The sequence below is a fragment of the Sabethes cyaneus genome, chromosome 2, assembly GCF_943734655.1.
Source record: "Sabethes cyaneus chromosome 2, idSabCyanKW18_F2, whole genome shotgun sequence".
In the NCBI taxonomy this organism is placed as follows: Eukaryota; Metazoa; Arthropoda; class Insecta; order Diptera; family Culicidae; genus Sabethes; species Sabethes cyaneus.
Genome location: NC_071354.1, coordinates 206,022,696 through 206,047,107, shown reverse-complemented (window position 1 = coordinate 206,047,107; position 24,412 = coordinate 206,022,696). Strand labels below are relative to the sequence as shown.

At 41.6% G+C, this 24,412-nt stretch overlaps 1 protein-coding gene across 1 annotated transcript; it reads right to left on the bottom strand.

Moving 5' to 3' along the window:
• Positions 1-358: 358 nt before the first annotated feature.
• On the bottom strand, positions 359-24,013 carry LOC128736578 (protein javelin). The gene is made up of 5 exons (XM_053831066.1): positions 23,952-24,013; positions 5,570-6,178; positions 2,521-5,510; positions 2,075-2,455; positions 359-1,569 (listed from the first exon to the last, which is right to left on the bottom strand). Exons 1-5 carry the CDS (start codon positions 24,011-24,013, stop codon positions 467-469), a joined length of 5,145 nt encoding a protein of 1,714 aa, XP_053687041.1. The 3' UTR covers positions 359-466.
• Between the last annotated feature and the right edge of the window lie 399 nt (positions 24,014-24,412).

The window sequence follows — 24,412 nt, the reverse complement described above, 5'->3', positions numbered from 1 at the left end:
GAATGCAGAGACTAGACGTATTAGACCATAAAACTATTGCAGCTCTCGCTGACTTCACCAGGGAAATCAGAAAAGATAAAAGCTTCGAATGCATGCAAGCCCGTACGTACCGGCATGCCGTGGCGTGCAGCATAAATAGCAACTGGAGAGCAGGATGAATGTTTTCGCGCTTTCAATCGAATAGAGTGCCTCGCACGTGCTTTTTCCCGAGATATACATTTGATGCAACATACAATTAAGAGTTTCCGGTTGAAGGGAAACAAAGCAAATTTTGTAATTTTGTAACGTTCTGATTTCTTTGCGGATTCCACTTTCACACTGGGGGTCAATGTCATCCATCAAAACAGTAGATTTACCGTTCGACTAACAATAATATAATTTTCCATTCTACAGATAATAAGTACAATATAATACTATTTGAATAACTGTAACAGATACATAAATACCGCACACACTCCATAGCCGCTTACTGACCGCCGTTCAAACTATCGTAACATTCAGCCGAGGGGACACTGTGCTGCTGCTGTACGGCCACCGGTGGTGCATTCGGATCCAGGACCTCAAACTCTTCGAACTCCATTTCGTCGTACTTGCGCTTTTCGATCAGCTTCTTGTCGTTCGCGAAGTACTGCCGCTCGTCGAAGCTGCCCTTGCCGATCGAGCTCCAGTTGACCAGCTTCGGTGAGGTCAGTTCGTCCGACTTGCGCTGTTCGGCGATTACGCTTGGCTTCAGATTTTCGTGCTGTTCGACTTCGCCACGCTTGTGGGTTGGCTTGGATTTTTCGTTGTTGTTGTTGTTGTTTTCATCATCACCGCCGTCATTCTGAAAGTGGAAAGTGACCGTTTTACCGCCGCCGGTGGAAGGAGCCGTCTCCAGTGAGTCAACCGTGTCTACGGAACTGTTTGTAGCGAGGGATGATCGGCGGGCAAGGTTCTGCTTTTCCTTGTCCGGTTTGTTGTTGGCCTTGTTAATGGTGGCCGCAAAGGCTAGGTCTACGTTTTTGTTGCGGCAAACTTTTGGCGGTCTGTCAACTGCCGATTGCGGTTCCTGGGCTTTTTGGCCTTTCAGAAGCGGTGGAATCATCAGTTGACCGGGGACGGTGCTGTGATTGTTCACCGTGACCATTGTCGAGGAGTCCGTTTGAGAGGATGATTTTTCCGAAAGAACAGTTTTCGTCACGGGGGCGGAAACCTCCGTCGTGAGACTGTTGATAGTTATGGCCGGTTCTGCTTTGGATTCGTCTGTTTTCTCGATGCATTTGGATTCGATAATTCGTGGTTTACTGCGGATGCTCAGGGTGTTGTTTTCCAATCGACTAACCAAATCGCGAACCGTTTCCTCGGGTTCCTCCACCGTCGGCGATGGTGCGGATTTAGTCTCGTGAACGTTGTTGTTGTTTTTGTCGGCAGGCGACGGGACACCGTTGCCGTTTGGCGTTGGATGTTTCGGTCGTCCGGCGTTCGTCGCTTTACGCTGGTTTTTCACTAGATCCGGGGGAGTTTTTCCCGTGCCAGCCAATTCTAAGCGGCTACTGCAGCTGTTCGATTTAACAAGTTTGAATTTAACACCTGCGTGAAAGGAAATTCTAAATTAGTGTTTCGGTATGTTGTCTGCCAAATATCCGTGCATAACTTTTTTTGTTAAATGAAAGTGAAAAAGCTAAGCTGAATAAATACATTGATTTGCGTGTGCTTTGTATGACTGTTAGACAGCTGTCGTATACTTGTTTTCCCCCAAAACCGATGATTATTTACACGTAGAGAACATGAATATTTTATAGGGAGATCAATTTACCTTCGTATATGGTCGTTTTCAAGGTCGTGAATTCGAGGTTTATCTCCACCAACACTCTACACTGTACAAGAAATGGCTACGTTCAGTTACCTAACAGTCACGCAAAGTACACTCCCTCTTTCTCTCTAGTCTTTACTTCTAAAATTACAAAGTCAATGGTCTAAAATGAAACAGCAATAGTGTCATAATAGTAGCACGGTTCGTACGTGGTTAGTTGGAAATTGTCTAGTTTGTGCGGTAGAGTCCTACTGAAAGTAAGCCTACTCCCGGTGGCATTACCTAAACCGTCCAGCTTCGTGCTTGACTGATGGCTGCTAGAATGGCGCCGCTGCTCGGCTCGACAGCCTTGCGGCTGGCAAACCTGGCAGATCTTCCGCTCCTGGCCGCGGATTTCCTTCATTATTGCCTTGGTCATCGTGCTGACATGTTCACCCTTCTTATCCACCACCCGACCTCCGTAGTACGTCACCGTAGAACCACATTCTCGAATCTTCTCCAGCACATCCTGGCTAACGTAGTGCGACTCCAACTCATCATCGCCTATCAAGTTCTCCTCGCCGTAGTACCCCTCGATTTCATTCTCACCACACTCACAGGGTGAGCTCAAATCACCACTCGAAACGCCACTGGATAGACTCGCTGAATCCCATTTTCGTATACCTGCGTGAGAAACTTGATCAATTTCTTAGATTTGAAAGCCCCCCTGAGAACGGTCCTATACTAACCCACACTAGTCTTAGCATCTTCGTAAACCTGCTTCGAGGTCGTCCCGAGCCGCAGCGTACCCTCGAAAAGCTTCCGGACGTTTCGCACCGTATCCGGACTCGGCAGCTCCTCATCCAGCAGCTCCTTATTCACTCGTATGGGATGGTAGAAAAAATGGGTCTTCAACCCGGAACCCCTCCGGTTCTCTCCGCTGGACAAAGCCCCGGTCGTGATCCGGCAGGTCGTCGCAACGCTTTGCGGCGGCTTGTCGGAAATCTTCTCGATCTTTGTCCGGACCGGCTCAATGATTACAACGTTATTGTGCGCGAGCAACTCCTGAAAGCTGTAATCTTGTAGATACTGCATCAAACCATCGAATTGAGCCGCTTTCCGATGGTTCACCAGCAAGTTTTTTTGAAACATTTCCGATTTCATGACCTTGTAGCGCACGTGATCGAAGTCGAGGTTGTTTGCGTTTTTCGGCTTCACCAGTGCGGCCTGTTTCTGTCCCTCGAGCTCAATGATTTCCACCGTTGGACTAAAACTCTGCAGTTCGGTGCCTTCGTCGAACTGATAGGTGGAGTACTTGTTTCGGGAGGAATTTTCTCGCTTTGCTGGTTTCGTCTGGGTCGCTGACCGTTGATGCTGCTGCTGTGACTTCTGTTGTTGTTCGGTTGAACTCCCGGTGCTGTCCGCTTTCGTGTCATCGTTTTTTGATTGTTGAACTGCAGGTTCAATTTTTGACAAACTCCCATTGTCTACCTGATCTTCCGCTTCAGCTCTGGCATCCGCTTCCTCTAGCATCTTCGACCAGTAACTACGCACGGAGTCCACCTTGTGCAGGAATTCCTTCTGAACCTGCTGCCCATCCTGAACGTTCTTACGTAGAGTTCCCTCATCGTGATGATGGTTCTGCTTGGAGTCGATAATCTGAATTACTTGCGGTCGTGGCATTTTCTTCTCTTTAGTTTCCGATTTGCTTTCTACAATCAACGAATCGAACGATTTCGTCTTTACCTCATTGGTTTTTATGAAATTGTTAAAGGTCTTCGTCACTATGATCGGAGCCGAAGTGTAAATGTTCTCGGTACTGTTGAATCGTCGAACACCTTTGAACAACGGCCGATCTACCATGCGGTTTTTCACCTCCCGTCTGGCCTGTTCCTTGAACGGGTTCGTGTCCTTAAACAAACTCGAATGATCAACCTTCGGACTGCCTTCCTTGCTTTCCGGAGGTTTCGGATCCGGCGGTCTACTGTTCACGATCGGTAGTGGTTCCGATTTGGATTCTTCCTTCTTGGCAGGAGGTGGTTCAGCACACTTTTTCGTAGTTGGTTTTTTCAAAATGGTGTTTGTTTTTTCTTCGATTTCGCTTGCTTTGTTGATCTGTTCGAGTTCCCGTTCTCGTTTGGCCGCTTTAGCGGCTACCTCATCAACGATGACCTTTTTTCCACCAAGCTTAACCGTTGGGGCTAGAGCGACCGGAATCTTCTGTTGCTCCGCAACCACCGGGATCGGTTTGAGTTTAGTCTTCACTTGTTCAATCGCTTCCGGATTGGGACGGCTTTTTTCCTTGCTCTCGAAGTTGATTCGGTTTGTAGTCTGCTTGCCGACGGTGCTGGCGAATGTCGAGTAGATCACCGGTTCCTGGCGTTGGGCTGGCTCGCTTTGTGTCGAGTTGGTTGACTGTTTTCTACCAAGTGCCGCAGATTTTTCCGCTGGAGTGACAACAATAGCAGGGACGTTAGAAGTGGCGTCCTGAGGTGCGACGATTGTTATGTCACTATCCTGATCGCTGTTGGTGACCAGGGAGTTTTCGTAGTCAAGCTCGACACCGTAGTCTTTCAGGTAGACCTTGGAGGATGAGCTGCTCAGTACTTCTTTGGTCGGGGTTTCAACGACTTCAATCGAGGGTGCTCCCTTGTCCGATTCCTCCAGCGAGGTGTCTTCGTCCGATGGCGGTTGTGTTAGATTGAGACTGTTCTTGTCCAAGCGTGGAAGCGAATCGAAGTGATCCCCGTCGGCGCGAGTCGATCGACCGGATTGTTCGTTATCGCAAATGCGGCGTAACTTTGCGTCGATTCGTTCCGAATTCCGTAGGATCTTACAGACGTCGGCTGCGTCCGGCAACGAGTTGTATTGATAGTCGTTGTCGATCAGTGGTTTCTCTTTGAGCTGTGTTCTGTTTTCGGCGAATTCTTGGCGTAACTTAAGGTTTGAGATTAGTGACAAACGCTCGATGGTGCCACGACTAGTGTTCTTAATGTACCGCTTAAGCGAATCGTTTGGCTGTATCTTTGGTTCAACTCCTACTATCTTTGGTTTCGGTTTCGTCACCTGCCCATACAGGGTGTCGATGGTACTTTCCGCCTTCTCTAGGTCCGTTTCCTTGAACAGATCGTCGTAGTCTTCGATTTTAATGTCGATCAGCTCCGAATCTTCGGCTAGACGCACTTCCGGTAGAATTTCGTCCAGTACTTCTTTTTCGTCACTTTCCGATGAAAGGTAGATGGAATCGTACGAGATTACGCTGCTGCTTTTGTGCGAGACTTGACTGTCCTTGATTTCGATGATGGTTATTCCGCTCTCCTCTTCCTCCTTTACGGCGAATTTTTTCTCCAGTGGGTAGCGATTCTTGATGGTTTCTAGGGTGCTACTTTTGCTGGTAGTACGTGGTTCCTCCTTTAGGGAGATGTCGTCCAGCAGTTTAAGGTCCGCTTCGATGCCAGTTTCCGACTTGGACGCACCGGAGTAGTCGCTGTGCACCTCTACCTTGGATACGAACTTGGTCGAATCACCGCTACGGATCGAATTACGCTGACTACCTTCGAAGCTGTTCTGCTGATGGAGCGAGTGTTTGAAGATCGAGGAATCGATACTGTCAAGGTCACTCTTGTCCGTGTGCCACGGAAACGGTTGACCCTGAGCGTTGTAACGCTTTGCTAGGGTGTAATTAGTTTCGTTATCTACTATGTCCGGTCCTTCACCGTCGTCATAAATAAAGTTATATCTGGAAGAAATTTTCGGAATTAGTTAGGATATCTTGTAAGGGAAGTTGAGGAAGTTTACCTGTCTTTGAAAAAGTTTCTATCCACCAGTTTAGCTCTCGGGATGAGTTGTGATCGTCTAGCGCCACGTCCGTGCAGGTGTAGATCGTTGTAGGACTCTTCGCGGATCACCGCTAGACTGCGGGTCCGCCGCAAACTGCAGGCTTCGTTGCTCTCGGGATTGTAGAACTCCTGATAGCGATGGTGATGATGGTGGTGATGCTTCTGCCTCTGGTGTTGATGATGCTGATGATGGTCGTCCTTATCCTTCCCTTGCTGTTGGAGCTTTTCCTGCTGTTGACGCTGCTGTTTGCCACTGCTGGCGTTGCTTGCTGCACGAGACGCTTTCGGATTTATACCGTAGATATCATCGTACTCCTCCCGGCAACTGTCTATGCGCGAATATAGATCGTACAGTCCTGAATCATAGTCGCGATAGCGAAACTGACCAGCACCAACAAGGCCACCAGTTCCGGCGACACCGCCGGCAATGCCCCGATAGCTCGTCGGCAGATCTATATTCGAGAGGGACTTTTGACGCCACCCGGATCCTCGGCCTGGTCCGCCAAATGAGCTGGACGAGTCACGGATGCGCACCCGGTCCACGTAGTTCGATGCTGAATCAGAGTTTCTGCAAAAACCGGAAAGATAGCGATTACGTTTTAGTATGCTAACGAAATTAACAATTTCGAGTTTCGACAATTTCTAGAACAAAACAACTTTTCGCTGCCCACGGTTGTCGGCACACTGACGGAAGTACTTCAGCTACGGGTCGCCGGTCCTTTGGTGCGCATTATGATAATGAACTGTTTTATCTTAAATCAACGCAATTAATAACCATGCGAAAGCATGAACGAGTCACTCCTTCTTATCGTGAATGTTTGCGCTGAGCTCACTCGGTTATTTTCCCGCATCCCAGCCGAGCCGAGCCGGAGTAGACCTTGAATCTAATTAGTGCGCCGTGGATAACCGGCACGATAACTTTTTGAGATGAAACTGAACCAGCACACGTGTTCTGGTATGTGCGGTACGTGTCTCTGCCCGGTTCTGTAACAACTTTCTCGGCGAATTAACGCTCTGCAGCAAACGTTGTTAATTTCATCTTCGCTAAAATTTGCCCGGATTAGCATGCCATTGCTAAGTGACTCATGTGCCCCAATGAACATACATACATCCAACATAGACTAATGGATTTTCGCTTCTCTTTATTCGGTAGAATCCACCGCTCGATACAACAGTTGCAACTCCAGTATACGAATACGTTTTTATTCAAACATGCACAAATGCAGTAATGGATGCGCATATGCAATTAGTTCGGTGGTCTTCTCTGTGGTGACGTGAATCACGATGATCCCATCCATTGCTCCTAAAAGTCCCATAGTAGAATAGTAGAATGTTTACCGAAAGCCGGCATCACGTTCCAACAACGAACGGGTGATAATCACACTGTCACGAATGCTTTCATCGAACACGCTTCGGGGGGTGTAAATTTTTACCGCTCAAGGTGTGTGTGTGCTCAAGACCGAGGCAAATTAAAACTCAATTTGATTGTCATTCACTGTTTTGACCAAAGACAAAAACTACTCAGTGAAATTAAATTATTTCTCTCAAATCTAAATTGAACCAAACACTTCACAAGAACTGGTTGGCTATTTAACGTTATTAGTTTCCATCAAAACAAGTCCCCCGTCTATCTAAACAGGCAATCCGATAGGAGTTTTTCTTCCTTCCCAGTCCTTGAATCTAACCGCCGGCTGTGAATACGTGCTTTCGTGCAAATTTTTCCGGTATACTTTAATTCATCAACGGTGCGTGCTTCGGGCTAGTATTATTTGCCGATAAGTCCTTTCGGTGGAGCTTTGAAGTAGGGGGGAGAGAAAAGACCTGACTGGAACTGAAAGAGAACCCCTATTATGAGCAGGTGGATGGACGTTGGTTGTGTTCTATCACGATTCTGAACTGTGATTACCAGCACGTGCAGAGAACGAAAAAAAAAGAAGGAACGAACGCAGCTAGAAGCTAACGAAAGTTCTTCTAATATATGACGCGAGAGACAGAGGAAAGTTTCGGGATAATCAAGATAAGCTTTTACTTTGCTGCTTAATGGGATATGCCTTGATTATTTTTGCGTTATGAGGTGGACCAGCTCAGACGAAAACTTTATGATTTTTATTGAGTGATACGACTTGGAACTGTCTGCCCAATGTTTTTCTGTAATTATTATCAAAACTACTCACCCATAAATTAACGAAACGTAATCAATACGACTAAGAGCATCGGATTGCGATATAAAATTATTCGGACAATGAGCTTTGAACATAAATTTTCCCTCAGCAATTACGAAGCTAATATTCCAATGCATTCGAAGGGATCGTAAATTTCCATTTGTTGAACCATAATTAGCTTTGCAAATTCACAGGAATGCTTACTAATGTGCAACAGTAAGCGTACCACTATTTTCGGTCATTTCAAACATCACACAGCGAACAAAACGTGTTCTACACTCACACTAACGGAATCTAAACAAAGTCCACGGGAAGAGCTCCACCAAGCGAATCTAATTGACACCTTGCTGCAATTTAGCGTCGTTTTTAATTTGATTCGCGATGCTTGTGCTCTTGTTTTCATAAAACTAGTTTTATACGGCTCTCATAAAGAGACTGAAAAGGGTTTGCGGTAATGGAATGCTGAAACCGAAAGGTTTGGAACGAAAAAAGCTCGTAGCAATTTTTTGATTCTCGATCCGATACGTTAAATGAATCTCTGTGGCTTGTTTCATCAGTATGACCTCTGCAGCGATTGATTTAGTTTCGGTTTTACAACCGCAAACATAATGTGTTTAACATAGCTTAGAGTTGCTTTAAGTTGGTTGATTTTCTTGAATTACCATTGTTGAATTTGTTATTCACCATTTGACATTCATTTTATTTTTCTTTTCAAGCAAAATTTGACACTTTCAAGTCAATTGACTCTAAAACTCGAACACGCAGACATTTTTGATACTTTCTCTGCATTTCCCTGCAAATTGAGTCATTCAAAAGTTTAGTTTTTCAGTGGTTTCTCAATTATTATTTGGGAGCAGAAAATAATAGAAATCTTTGAACTACAATAAATGTTGTATAGAGATCATCGCTACAATCCATTTTTCGCTTTTATGATCGACATTTTGGGCCAAATGAAATACGAATTTAAATTCCAATATGTTCGGATGTTTGGAGCTGCAGTAATGATGATAAAATCGGGATATTCGTGTCTTTGTTTAACCCTGGCTTGTGGTCTAAATGCCATTCCCGAGGGTCCGGAGTATCACTTAACCTTTATCAACAAAGATGTTCCCAACGACTGTAAATAAATCTTGATTTACATGGTAGGCGGTGTGGTACGGGAGGTCCATGCTTTCTTGCTTCCCCTTGATTTCAAGGAGTTAAACTGAATTTTTTTTATATAGACGAAAAATATATCGGGTGGTGCAATGGCAGATGAAGTTCGCACCCACGCTTTATTGGTTGGTACCCAAATGTTTTACTTACAAAACTACTGCCGCCCGTTATATTGGGTAGGGTAACGGATCCATATTTTGCCACCTTTTCCAAAAAAAATTACATGAAACGAAACAGATCAAGGTTCTATAAGTTCAGATATTTGATAACATGAAAATATTATATTTCGTACATTTCTTTTACTGATTCAATCAGTATGGATATTCATACTGAATTGTGTATTCTTCTCGTTATATTGATTATTTAAATGTGTATTCTGAGCCCCAATTTCGCCACCAAGCTGCCAAATTTCGCCAACCTCTGGACCCAAATTTCGCCACTTTATAAAAACCCGATTTAAATAGATTTTAATATTGAATTCATAAACGATTTCTCTATATTCTTAATAAATCCAGTTGTTAAATAGATTTTGCTTGGTTTTGAAGTGATTACTTATGAAACGTTTTTGAAAACATATTGAATACATACATACATATTGAATAAAATTCACTCATAAAATAACTTAATTTTCTCTGTCTCCAGTAAATATATACGAATCGAAATTCCGGTCAAATAGCATTTATATCAAATAGGCCTTAAGTAACTCTAAAAAAAGCGACGGCATTTTATTCAAGCCATTAAAAAGAATTCAATATATTTTCTTTTGTATTAACCCCTCTAAGGTATACATCATTTACAGCATCGCAAAATCCACTAAAAATATTTGGAAAAAATAGGACAATAGTACCGTTTAAGAAGTATGGTTCCATTCTTTCCAAATATTTTTATCATTTTTTGTTTATGAGAAATTGCCAGTGTCCGAGCCTGTCCGGCCGTACAAGACTTCCACCTAATTATCCTTCAAAAAAAAATATTAACTAAATGGTAATATTAATTTGTTTTTATTTTATATATTGCGGAAAGCATAAAATATGTCAAGTGATTCTGGTTGGCATGGAATGGCTTCCACAGAAAATTACATCTTCTTTTTGTTATTTCCAATTATACTACAAATTTCAGGGATCGGCAAACGGTAAAATCTCGAATAGCACTTCCTGTTTTAATCACACAAAATTTTCTGTTACAAACTTCGCCGACTTTAATTACACTTTATTCAAACACGATTTTCCCTGTGAAACTCTTAATTTTAAAAAAGTGTTTTGTATTGCCGAAGATTCCACAACAATAATTCACTTGTTGTCCCTTTGGCTATTCAATAGAGATGGTCGAGTATGAAAATTTGAATACCCGAACCCGACCCGTACCCGATTAAGAAAAAAATTAAAAACCCGTACCCGACCCGAACCCGTAAGTTTATTATTTTTGATACCCGAACCCGACCGAAACCCGTCGGGTAAGGGACGGGCCCGGGTACCCGACCATCTTTAGTGTTAAATGAGGTCAATAGAGATACCCGACCCGACCCGTACCCGGTTTCAAAAATAAAAATTAAGAACTCGTACCCGACCCGAACCCACAAATTTTTTTTTTCAATTCCCGAACCCGGCGGGTACGGTTATGGGTGCGGGTTTCGGGCAAATTTTCCGCTACCCGACCATCTCTACTATTCAATTAGCAAGGAATTTCGCTTAGTCAATGGCACTGAAATCCAACTGATGAACTAATATAGCTCTTAATCCACTTTTAAAATTTTGTACCGTTAAGGAAACTGTAATATTCAAGATAAATGATCGATATTTAGTTTACTAACTTTTTTATTGATTTTGTTCTAATTTCTGCAATTTTGTAAAAGAAATGACATAACTTGAGACCATCCAACGAAAAAGATTTAAAAAAATTCAAGTGGCGAAATTTGGATCCATGACTAAAAATGGATACCATATTTCGCCACTTTAATTTTAATGAATTTTTCAAAATTATCCAAAATTTAAAGTGCAATCGGTATAAAATTAGTTGAAATATTGTACATAGAATCATATAGGTCAAGAATATTTGAATAATGAAACAGATTGAGTACATTATTCCCCAATAGTATTTTTGCCTCTTGTTTTGAATTAGTAAAAAAATATACACTTAGTATAAGATGGTATTTTCTAATCGTAAGTAATACATGATAAATTAATAACAAGCCACAGGCATTAATTATTTTAGGTAGTATATGTCCTTAATTTTACCAATTCGTCAAATAATTTCTTTTAAGTCGACCAAAAATATGCAAAAAAGCTTTGGATTCATCAAACTGGCGTAATATGGCTCCTGGCGAAATATGGATCCTCTACCCTAGTCTAATCTAATTTTATTTTATTCTCCCCAATTCTATCATTCCCCGTATATCGAAGTGGAGCTATCGACTGTTGATGATTCCTAAACATTATATTTTCGGCGGGACTATCAATCGGCAAGGCAAAACGACACTTTCTTTATTTATTCTATGCCCGACGTTTCGATGTATTTAACATCTTTTGCAAGGACTGCATAGATGCCATTTTCACAGATTTTTTCACACGCATAAATTTGGGACCCTATCATTTTCTCCGCAATATTTAATTTTTCTAGCGTATTTTTTTCTGTAATATACATAGTTTATGAAGCACTTTAATTATCAGACACATTGGTAGAAGCAGAACTCACAGGAACTGACATAATTGGTGGGTCCCAAATTTATGCGTGTGAAAAAATCTGTGATTCTGGCATCTATGGCAAGGAGTTCAACAACATAACGTCGGGCGTAGAATGAATAAAGTGTCGTTTTGCTTTACCGATTGACTATCCTGCTGAAAATATGTTGTGAAAAATGTTATTTTTGTATGACTGCTCGTTGTTTCTACCATCGCGACGGTAGATTGTTATCTACTTGGTCAGTGTGATAGAAACAAAGCAATGCGTTGCCGACAGTCGCACGGCAAGTGCGGGTGTGTTTTTTCTTTTTTATTTACTCGTAGGTATATGACTAGACGCGGTCATGATAATTGATAAATTAGATGAACTGGAAAATATCGATATAGACCATAACCATTATAGAATAGACCATAGACCATTATAGAAATATAATGGGTGGCAGTAGCTTAGTGAGTAAAACACTCGATATTTTGCGCTATCGAGGACAATGCACGTTCAGCTTGTGTTCGAGGGAATTGAAGAACGGCAGCCCAGGACCGACAGTACTGGAAGACCATAATTCGTTGGGTATAGGATCAATAACGGACCGTCGCCACTAAAGTAAAGTAAACTAAGTAAGCCGCTCGGCAACACTAACATTATTATAAAATTCGTAAAACATACCCTCCATTCGTCATTGTGCTGCTGCCACTCTCTAAAATTCTATGTCCGTAGGTATGTTAAATTTGATCATAGGGGAAGGGCAGTAAAGACGGACACTGCGGGAAAGACGGACACTTGTCATCTATACCTATAAAAAAGGATTTCTGTCTGTCTGTCTGTCTGTCCCTATGTTCCTTTTAGAATCGAAAACCACTGAACCGATCGGCGTGAAAATTTGTATGTAGTGGTTTTTGGGGCTACGGAAGGTTCTCTCGATGGCAAAAGACCCCTCTCCCCACTAAGAGGGGGGCTCCCATACAAATCTATGCGTAAAAAATGGATTTCTGTCTGCTCTATGTTCCTTATAGAATCGAAAACTACTGAACCGATCGGAGTGAAAATTTGCATGTAGGGGTTTTTGGTGCCAGGGAATGTTCTTATGATGGTTAGAGATCCCTCCCCCCACTAAGAGGGGGGCTTCCATACAAATCTATACCTATAAAAATGGATTTCTGTCTGTCTGCCCGAATGTTCCTTATAGAATCGAAAACTACTGAACCGATCGGCGTAAAAATTTGCATATATAGGATTTTGGGGCCAGGGAAGGTTCTTATGATGGTTAGAGACCCCTCCTCCCACTAAGAGGGGGGGTTCCCATACAAATGAAACCCAAATTTCTGCATAACTCGAGAATTAATCAAGCAAATGGAACAAAATTTTACATGTGGGTGTTTTTGGAGACAAGAATTTTTTCTATGGTGAATTGAGACCCCTCCCCACTTTGGGAGGGGGGCTCCTATACAAATGAAAAACAAATTTCCTCATAACTCGAAAATTAATTAATCAAATGGAACCATATTTGGCATGTAGGTGTTTTTGGAGGCATGAATTTTTTCTATGATGAATTGAGACCCCTTACTTTTTAGGAGGGGGGCTCCCATACAAATGAAATACAAATTTCCTTATAACTCGAGAACTAATCAAGCAAATGGAACCAAATTTAGCATGTGAGTGTTTTTGTAGGCAATTTTTTTCTATGGTGAATTGAGACCCCTCCCATCTTTAGGAGGGGAATAATGACCCCTCTCCCTTTTAAGAGCGGGGCTTCCATAAGTAGGCCGCTCGGCAAGACTAACATTATTATAAAATTCGTAAAACATACCCTGCATTCGTCATTGTGCTGCTGCCACTCCCCAAAATTCTATTCTCGTAGGTATGTTAAATTTGATCCAAGGGTGCCCCTCCCTCCACTAAGAGGGGAGCTCCCATACAAATCTATACCTTTAAAAATGGATTTCTTTCTGTCTGCCCGAATGTTCCTTATAGAATAAAACTACTGAACCGATCGGCGTGAAAATTTGCATATAGAGGGTTTTGGGGCCAGGGAAGGTTCTTATGATGGTTAGAGACCCCACCTCCCACTAAGAGGGGGGGCTCCCATACAAATGAAATACAAATTTCCTCATAACTCGAGAACTAATCAAGCAAATGGAACCAAATTTGACATGTGGGTGTTTTTCGAGACAAGAATTCTTCTACGGTGAATTGAAACCTTTCCCTACTTTAGGAGGGGGGGCTCCTATACAAATGAAATACAAATTTCCTCATAACTCGAGAATTAATTAATCAAATGGAACTATATTTGGCATGTGGATGTTTTCGGAGGCATGAAATTTTTCTATGATGAATTAGGACCCCTTACCTTTTTAGGAGGGGGGCTCCCATACAAATGAAATACAAATTTCCTCATAACTCGAGAATAACTCAAGCAAATGGAACAAAATATGACATGTGGGGGCTTTTGGAGACAAGAACGTTTTCTATGCTGAATTGAAACCTTTCCCTACTTTAGGAGGGGGGGCTCCTATACAAATGAAATTCAAATTTCCCCATAACTCGAGAATTAATTAATCAAATGGAACCATATTTGGCATGTGGGTGTTTTTGGAGGCATGAAAATTTTCTATGATGAATTAGGATCCCTTACCTTTTTAGGAGGGGGGGGGGGCTCCCATACAAATGAAATTCAAATTTCCTCATAACTCGAGAACTAATCAAGCAAATGGAACAAAATATGACATGTGGGAGTTTTTGGAGACAAGAATGTTTTCTATGGTGAATTGAAACCTCTCCCTGCCTCAGGAGGGGGGACTCCTACACAAATGGAATACAAATTTCCTCATAACTCGAGAACGAATTAATCAAATGGAACCATATTTGGCATGTGGGTGTTTTTGGAGGCAAGAGTTTTTTCTATGATGAATTAGGACCTCTCTCCCTTTTTAGGGGGAGCTCCCATACAAATGAAATACATATTTCCTCATAACTCGAAAAGTAATCAAGCAAATGGAACCAAATTTGTCATGTGGGGGGTTTTGGAGGCATGAATTTTTTTAATGATGGTTTGAGACCCCTCACCCCTGTGGTAGGGGGATAAGGACTATCATACAAATAAAACAGAATTTTTTGCGTAACTCAAAAACTAATCGAATTCGAGAAATTTTAGACTCTTTCTTAAAACATTAATCAATAACAAGACCACCAAAAACTATCAATGGTAACATTAGATAATTCAGCGCGAGACGGTCACAGGCCGCGAGTGTTGCCGGCGACCTGCCGTCGGGAGCGGCGGCCACTGCGGGGGGGTGGTAGCCCCCCGTAAAATTAGAGTAAAAATATATACATTTTCAAAAATATATCGGATTAGAAGACGGTGGTGTAAGTGGAGTAGTAGTCAAATATGTTACTAATAACTGATACCGTGATACCGATACTGTCCGTGATAGCAAAGGAGCATTTAATTTCTATAGATCCTCGGGTAAGGCACTGCTACTGAGCGGGACATGTCCATCCACCACAATGTCTTAGCTGTCTGTGTCACCCTAATGGAGCTGATTTTTTTATTATATGTGATGAGGAAATCAGCTAAATTGTCCGAGGGAAAGTCGGCAAATTGTGGTGGTTGAACAGAATGACTGATTGATTGCTGGGTTGCGATTCCTGATAAGTCACGTTGATCACAGATTCTGTATCAGAAAGTTGACTTATTAAATGATGAGAAAGTCGTACGAAAAGCGGTTCTATGTTTTAGAACTGTCGTGCTGGTACACATTGAAGCAAAAAATTCTGCAATCAATATCTTCTTCTTCATTGAACGAGATTGGTTGATTTAATTCCAGAAAATAGCACTTTTACAAGGTAAATCTCCTGTCTATTCAATGGTTATTGCGGTATAGATAGAAATTAAATCCAAACACAATTACAGCACCTACAATAAAATTAATTAAAGATTTTATCGTTTCAATAACCGGTATAGGTATAGGTCAATAGCACACAGTCACTTTTCGTTACTTTAAGTTCGCTGGAACAGTCACACTCTAAACGAAGTGAACTGAAAGTGCTCTCCAAACAAACACTCGCCTGGTTTACGCTTAGGTTCAACAGCTAACACTGTTTCCGAACCACTTGTGAAGACCGGTTACGTTTACAAAGCACTTTTCTGCTACTGTCACTTGGGCTGCAAACCATTCTCTCTCCGCCGTCCATCCTTCCTCCCATTCGGTACAGTGTAAATTTTTACTCGTCGTACTATCTCTCTATACCAATCTGACCGTGTTTATACAGATATTTTTTTGCGTTGTTTGTTCAACAGATTACATTGTTCCATTTCGCTCGAACCACCTTTCCCTCGGCCGGCGCGGCGGAGGCTCGCCGACTCGACTGTTCAACCGAGGCACATGCACACGCGTGCCGTCATAGTTTCATCCGATAATTGCACTGCAGCGCAACGACGCCGACACTGACACCGACAGTAGTGCCAGTAGTGGTGAACGTCACTTTCACTGTCCGACATTCTGGATGGTGTCCCATGCGACTGTTACACCGGCCAACTACACCGCAGAACGAAGGAACATAGCGAAAATTCACCATACATCCTGTCGCGTCTCACGATTTATCGTGTACACCTGACGGAGGGTTGACCGATTGAACAAGTTCCCCGGAAGCTCCATACAAAATGCACCGTCACGCAACCCAAACGAAACACTCAACTGAACGCATGAGCTGTCAGCCGACCGTGACGATAACGATTGGTAGCGATTGCTGTTGTAGTTTTTCGAAATCAAACACTTTGATGGAATCTCGTTGAACCCGGGACAGTCGAGAACCGGCGCAGGCCGGTCTATTGAACTTTAATGACAGCCATGAATGGGACACGCAATGGAGGGACTCTCTCTCACTGTTCGTTTCGACTCGTAGTAAATTACAGGCTGTTGTTGACAACTAAGCGGCATGTTCGTTTGAAATGGAGCCAACCAGAGGAAGAAAAAAGTGGCATCCAAATACTCTAAACAATCTGAAATTAATAGTTTCACAATAGCGGTAAATTTAATTGAAAATACTTCGGTTTTTAGTCACTGCGCTGCAAGCCAATATATATCAGCAATCAATAACAAACCGAGCGCTTACCGAAATTTATCTATTCCAATTTAATTTAAATTCAACTATTCAGCTAATCCCCGGTCCAATCTACTATCAACTCTCCCATTTCGATCCGTTATCCTATCCAATAAGCTTTCCGTTCCATTATGCATCCCTTCATTCTGGCACCACGCAAACAAAGTTCATGCAAAGTGGAACTAGTGGAACCAGTGGGCCAGCCAGCCAGCCAGCCAATCACGGCAATGGAACGAAACGTCCGAAATGTCGGCCCCATCAAATTTGACCAGACCAAAGCTGCAAAGCAAAGAATGGAGAAAACGGGTTGGTGGTCGCTGATTGGAAACCACCCGCTTAAGCATCGTCGGGCTCACCGAAATTGTTCATACATATATTGGATTCGAGGGGGGGGGAGGTCGGCGCCAAGCTACCGGCGGGAATGATTTCGGCGGTTGTACGTTCGATTTCTGACTGACTGGGAAGAATTATCCTTCCTAAGAACCAAATGGGAAATTTGGTTTTGAAAGGAAGGCCAAGTTCCAGAAGAGAATGTAGCGACGAGGCCCATTGCCCACTCGAAATTGGGTCGACGGACGTCTCGGTGGACAGCCACTACACAAAAAGGGGAGGAGGAAAACTTTGATGGACAATGCTTTTTATGTGTTATTGAACTGGACCGTTCGGCATTTTGCTTTTATCTAGGGAAAAACGACAGATAGGTGTAATGAAAAGTGTTTTCCTCCTCGACAACCTATGAATATTAGCTGATCAAAAAAAAAACAAGTAGTGGTATGAACACGGTGGAAAACCAGAAGTGCCATGAATATGGTGCATAATAGAACAGGGTGAGGGTGTTGTGTTTTCTATAAGCATTCTAAAAGGGTATTTAAGGGTGAAATTTAGTTCTTGATTATGCTGTTTATCGTTAGGATGATTTGACAGAAATGAGGTCGGCCTGGACTGGAAGCGATGAAAGGAGAATGTTAACTAAAGTCTTTATTGAAGCAATTCAGGAAACACAGGAGCTTTTCTCACACAGAAACACGTCTTGTGAACGAATATGTCACAGCATAGCTAGCAGCACCAATAAACTCCTGATTAAAGTTGGCATTCATCCAGCGTTTGTGACCTATTAAAGTAATCCAGTGCTGAATTATTTCATTTTCGAAAAGGAAAATGAAAAATACTTTTTTTTTCACACTTTAAACATCGCACTTTAAATGTCACTAATTCAAAGCGCAAATAAAATACAGTTCAACTGGCAACTCAATGTTTTCCATTCGAAACTCGTGGAACGTATGCATCGGGACGTGCACGTGCACGTGCACAGCTTGTTAGATCGATGCTTGTCATCCATCCCTGTAGAGTTTTTACAGCCAGTACCGAGCGGAGAAATGATGAATATCGCATCCACTGGTGCTAGGTGTTGTTGAGATAAGTATGTATATCGATTTTACTACTCGGTGAAAGTCTCTGGCAAGAACTTTTTTATGACCCAACTTGTATAGCCGGGGCAACCCTTGTCAATTCTTATCAGGAGTCAATCAAACGAGTTATAACTTTTAATTATATTTTTTGCAATCCTATCCAAATCCTTGTTTCAAAAACTGATTATATTTTTAAATTGCCCATCTAAAAAGATACCCAAATGGATTGCTTTGCGAGCAAAATTTTGGTGGTAGAAACGATGGATCACAGGTTTTGATTCAATTGATAAATGACAAATCTGTCATCTCCCAGCGAGAGATTCAGTGTCCGACTGTTCATGGTCGACCTGTTCATCAGGCGGCTCAATTTCAGGAACAAGGTCCTTCTCTCTACGCTTGGTAGTGCTCGGCATTGATCGGGTTTTCAGAGTTTGCGGGTGGATTCTATTATAAATAGTGCGTACTAGCTTTTTGGTCTCAGAGGTTGAGTGTTGGCAAGCGCGACTCTGTGGTTTATAGCTTTTGTCGACTGCCGCGAATGCCCATGTCGCGCTGCGCTCAATTTATTATGTAGACCTTTCTTGGGACAGTGCTTAAATGCCAGAGGATTGAAAAATGAGTTTTGCGAGCCTTGGTAAGTTGATATTCACTGATGGTCTGAGATTGCTTTCCACTTGGTTCATTTTTGGTTAAAATTTATGGCAGGTGGGCGGTTGAGGACAAGCGAGAATTGGCGGGGCTGACGAGATCTTCACTTCTCTACTATACTACAGTTTACAATTGAAGTAGTGCAACTAGTTTTAATCATAAATAATTTGCAGCATCTGAATATGACAGAAGTGTGCTAAACTATACAGTATAAACAAACAACTGGCGTACCAGATCTAAACACAAGGTGGGCACCGACCTTCCAAAGGCAAGTTTTGAACAGAAAATTACCAAGTGATCGTAGGATATCGAATCTTTTTTACGTAATTTATTTATTTATTTTTTGGATCATCTGACAAGGTCTACATGAAATAAAAAAACTACTGACTAACAAATTAAAATGAACGGTTATGATTACGTAAACGACACTTGAACGTTTCACTGCTAATATTAAAATCAAACAAGTAAAACACATAGTTAAAACAACAGAGTTAAACTGCACACATAGCGGTAACAGGTTCATTTTGACCATATAATGTCCGATGAAATAGAATTCTGAGGAAGTCAGTAGATCGAAGAACTCTCGAGTGCGCGTTCATATTGACCATTGCCAGAATCTAAGGGACATCAATTCTTCCACATAATATCTTTCCAACAAATACAGCACGCATATCATCCCTTCTCTTTTCCAATGCGTCCATGTCCACCAGCTTACACCTGTGTTCGCATGGAGGAAGCTCGACTGGATCCGTTCAGGGCAGATCCCGAAGCGCGTATCTGATAAACCTTTTTTATACAGATTCGATCCGTGCCGTCCAAAGGTCGGTGTAAGGGCTCCAAACAACAGCTGCCGTCTCCAATGATGAGCCAAGATCCTTCACGACTGTTACGCGTTCAATATTCTGGCCGTTTATGGAATAACTGTATTGGATTGGAGCCTTCCTTCGGCTGTAACTGACCACAGAGCACTTGGAGACACTGATACTGAGCCGGTTGCATACACGCCAACCATAAAACAAATCGATTAGCTTTTGTAATTCGAAGAAATCAGCGACTAAGCGAACTGCAAGGTAGATTTTGAAGTCATCAGCATACACGATTCGGCTTCATGGAGGCAGCATCATGCAGACATCGTTGTGATACAGCGAAAATAGCAAGGGTCCGACGTTGCTGCCCTAAGGCACACCTAATGTACTCCGGAAGCCACAAGACTCAATGCTCCCCAGTTTCACAGAAAGACAGCGGTTTTCAAGAAAAGATTTCAACCACCGGGCAAAAGCAGCAGAGGCACCGAGATGCTTTATTTTAGCAAGTAGTATGGTGTGGTCAACTCGATCGAACGCAGTTTTGATGTCAGTATACACCGTGTCGACTTGTGCTCCACCTTCCATATGTTGTAGATAAAATGAGCTGAACTCCACCAGATTTGTGCTGATCGAGCGACCAGGAAAAAGCCATGCAGATCAGTTGAGATGTATTGTGCAAAACTTCTGTGCAACGAGCCACCAATAAGGATCTCAAATAATTTCGAGCCAGCGCAAAGCGACGTAATTCCGCAAAAATTCCGATCGATTAGGTTAACAACTACAAAATTCGGAGTTGCACCCATGAAATTTAAATTGAATTTGAAATCAAACTTAAAATTGAACTATATTCTATCGACTGGTGGCTTTTTGATCTTTAATTTTTACTTTTTGTCTGGCTTCTCAGTCTGTTATGGAAATCAAAACAGTTTTTTAATTTTTTCCGACGTTTCGACTTTGTATATAAGTCTATTCAATCCTTGAAAAAGGCTTAAATACAAAGTCGAAACTTCGGAAAGAATTAAAAAAACTAATCTGGTTCCCATAACACACTGAAAAGTCAGACAAAAAGTGAAAAATCAAAATTACAGTCAAACTTTAGATTAGACATTAGATGATTATTTGGATTTGAATTCGAACTTGACGATTTGTTTGAAATTGGATCAAAATTGAACTAAAAATTGGACTACAAACTGGACCTGAATTGGAAGTTGCAATTGAACTTTGAGTCGAATACGAATTGATATTAAATTAGATTAGATATTGACCTCAAATTGGGATTGAAATTGGACCTGAAAGTAGACTTGAAATCAGAATTGAATTAAACCTGAAATTGGACTGGACATAGGATATAAAATTGGACTTCAAATTGGACATCAAATTGACTTTGAATCGGAGCTGAAATTAGGCTTGAAATTGTTCTTCTAATTAGTCTTGGACTACAAATCGGAGTTGAATGGACTTGACATCGGACATTCCCTTTGAAAAAGACATAATATAATGTTGAAACGTTAGGGCAAAGTTAAATTTCGTTTGTTTTTTCTGACTGATGAGCCGATAAAACCCAAGTCTAAAGAATGAGTTTATTTCTTAAATTCGTCGTACCGTTTTAAAATCCGTCCATCAAAATTTTTCATCGTCCGAACTAAAAATCACAACAATGTTTACGAAGCTAGCGCGCATGTATTTGTGTAGGATGGCATGACAAATGTTATTCTGCAAAATTTCTGCAAGTCATGCAAGTTTTCCCGGCTGCAGAATAACGACAATGCGTTGCGTGAGTTATTTTCATTTTATGAATGACGAAAATTGAAACCACTAGTCGACATTTTCTTCTTCGTCGCACGAAAAAACGTAGGTAATTTGGCTGCTAAGAACTCTTTAATGAAAAAAGCATTTAAATAGATCTCAGCTCACTTTGATTGATCGCGTAAAATGGTCAACAAACTAAAATATTGCGGAATAACTAATTTTGCATTGAGTGTCATAAAAATCGCTGATAGTTTTAATAATTTGTGTTGGATAGGACGGGAATAGGCAATTACGACAAAGCAGCAACACACCCTTGCACTTTGACAACCAAAAAGATTATGAGATAAAAAATTGGAGGCATTTCTAGGATAAGACACATGCCGAACGCGTCTAGGACTGCCAAATTCAAGTTGAAGTTGACTTATCGAAGGTTGTATACCGCGGGCTTTGCCTGATCATACATCAACATTATCGCCCAAGCAGAATATTTCTTGGAAGACGGGATTAAAAAAAAGTCCTGGGGACTTTCCGGTCACGTTTAAACGTTTTCCTTTGTACTTAGTGGAACAAGACCGGTGTTATTTATTACAAGCTGTTGAAGCCGAACAACACTATCAACGATCGCAGTACGAGCAGAGGCACGAAAAAGTGATTCTACAGTATGACTATGCTCAACCTTATGTTGCCAAATTTGTTAAAACCTACTTAGAAATGGCACTCATATGAGAAGTCGCACGTCATCAGCCATATTCCCCAGATATTGTGTCGTTCGATTTATTACTTGTTCTGTTCGATGGCATTTGGTCTGATGGTTAATCCACTCATAAGACATCGCAAAATGACTTGTTTCGTGGATAGACTCAAACGACGAAGACTTTTACCGTAAGGGGATTCGAGCTGCCCAATTGTACCTAACGATAGGCAATGCTTTCAAAGATTCATTTGGGACTGTTGTTTTTCACAAGAAAGTTTTGTTTTCTTGAAAATAAACAGCACGAACCTTGTTGCTTTTTAATTTTCTGAATTCCTGATGGAATTAAGTTGCCTTTTCGTAAAAAAATGTTCTATGATGCTCGTTCAGAAGTTATGAACTTTTGAAGTAGACGATGTCCGTGAAAATTGATTATCGAAGTTTTTTGGGAGTATTGGCGACTTTGAGTTTTTTCTATAAATTGGTTTTGTCCATAACTGGGGATGAAATGGGGAAGGCAAATGAGGAGCGTCCAATATAGCTCTAGCTATCCCAAGCCCCTACCTAGCGCCTCCACGTGGCCATACCCGGTAATGCTCTATTGAGTAGCCAAGCTAGGAGGTGCGATACTGTGCGGTTCCCGGCTGCCTGATCTCATAATCGAGGTTTTGGGCAGAAGGTGGAGCCACACGATCTGGTAAGCATAATATAAGTTATTTTAATTATTTTTTTCGTTTTAGCTTATGAAGCATTTACTGCTTTATAGTGAAAACTTTGGCCAAAACGAGTGTTAATACTGCACATGGATATTGGATACCAGAAGAAAAATCAAATTAATTATTAGAAGCATTTATGGAAACTAAAAGGACGCAACTCTATTCCATTCGAAGGACTGCTGGTGAGATTGTTCTATTTTTACCCATATATACCACATTTCATAAATAAACTACAATCGGGAAGAGGGAGGGACCATCAGAGCACTTGTTTGAAGCGGTGGGCCTAGGGAGAGTGAAACAGTCAACTTTCTAGGGTTAATCTTGGCCCGATTAACAACAGATCGTGGATAATGAGCGGGCTCTTCTCCCCACCTGCTGGAGTCATTCTGCATTAAGACGGTTTATTCAACGATTGACTCAGGTGACTTACCCTACTAGCACGGTTGTTACAAAGTAGTTGTGGCAACCGAATTATGACTAATTTCAGTCGTAATCCGGTTGCTTCAACTAAATGGACCTAAAGTGTGCTACTTGGGTAGCCCTTGGAAGGAGATTCTCTAAATCCCTGGTACGTGTAAGTGATGTTGCTTATCGACCAATTCCCTTTTGGCCCTTCATACAAGAGTTGGGAAGCATGACCAATCGTTGAATATGTTCAACTCTTTTTGACATGATAGGCTCATTGCTATGAACGGATGTTCTGCTAAGGCAGGTGGTAGTACCATATATTCATATTCATATTCATATAAATTGGTTTTGTCCATAACTCCATAACTTATACCTATGTACAAAATTTCATAAAATTCTGGGACCCTTCAGTCCAAACCTATTCGATAATTCTGAAAAATCCCCTTAAGAAAAAGTAGTATAAACCAAATGACGAAATTCGTAAAGGAATAATCACTAAATTAGTACAAGTTTAGAACAAAAAGGGACAGAATGTCTAAATATAATTCACAAAACAAATTGTGCTTCAATTCCATTGCACCTAACCGAGAGATCGTGTAAGTGGGTCGCAAATGCGGCTACTCGGGACTATGGGTATTGCATTGGGACTCTTGAAAACAAGCCGCGTCTGTTCCCGCGCTACGTTCGAGTAAAATTTCAAGTATTGGTACTGACGAACTGACATGATACATACAAGAAAATGTTTCAAAAAACATCGTAATATGTACAAATTTTGCGTGCACACCAACACCCTCTGTTATGTACAATACGAATAAACTTACATTTGTAGGGTTTTATACTCAACGCTCGAAGCAGCACTCGAGTGCTGGTGCCGTGCGACCATGTTACGAAACATGCTTTTTAAAAAAATGGATCCCGTGTATGTGTATTTGAAATAATGTGTCTACTTGAATTTGGAATGTTTTGAGTCTATTTAAAATTATGTTTTTCGCCAAATTTTTGGCACATACTATCACGCTTAATTGTTCGAGTTAATTTAAATAAATTACTTTTTGTTGAGTGCCAATAACGCTCAGAAACAATTTGTCACTAATTGGCCAGATAAACTAAACCCAATTCCGAGGGTTCTCAAAAAGCTTTCTTATCTAATTTAAATCATGACATCATGGACGTGAAAAAAGTGCATTGTCTAGATTCGAAAAAATGAATGCCCTCCATTCATCATATGTTTATGTCGCGAATTTTCGCTATCGCACGCTTTATGAAGCATCGTTTGTTACCC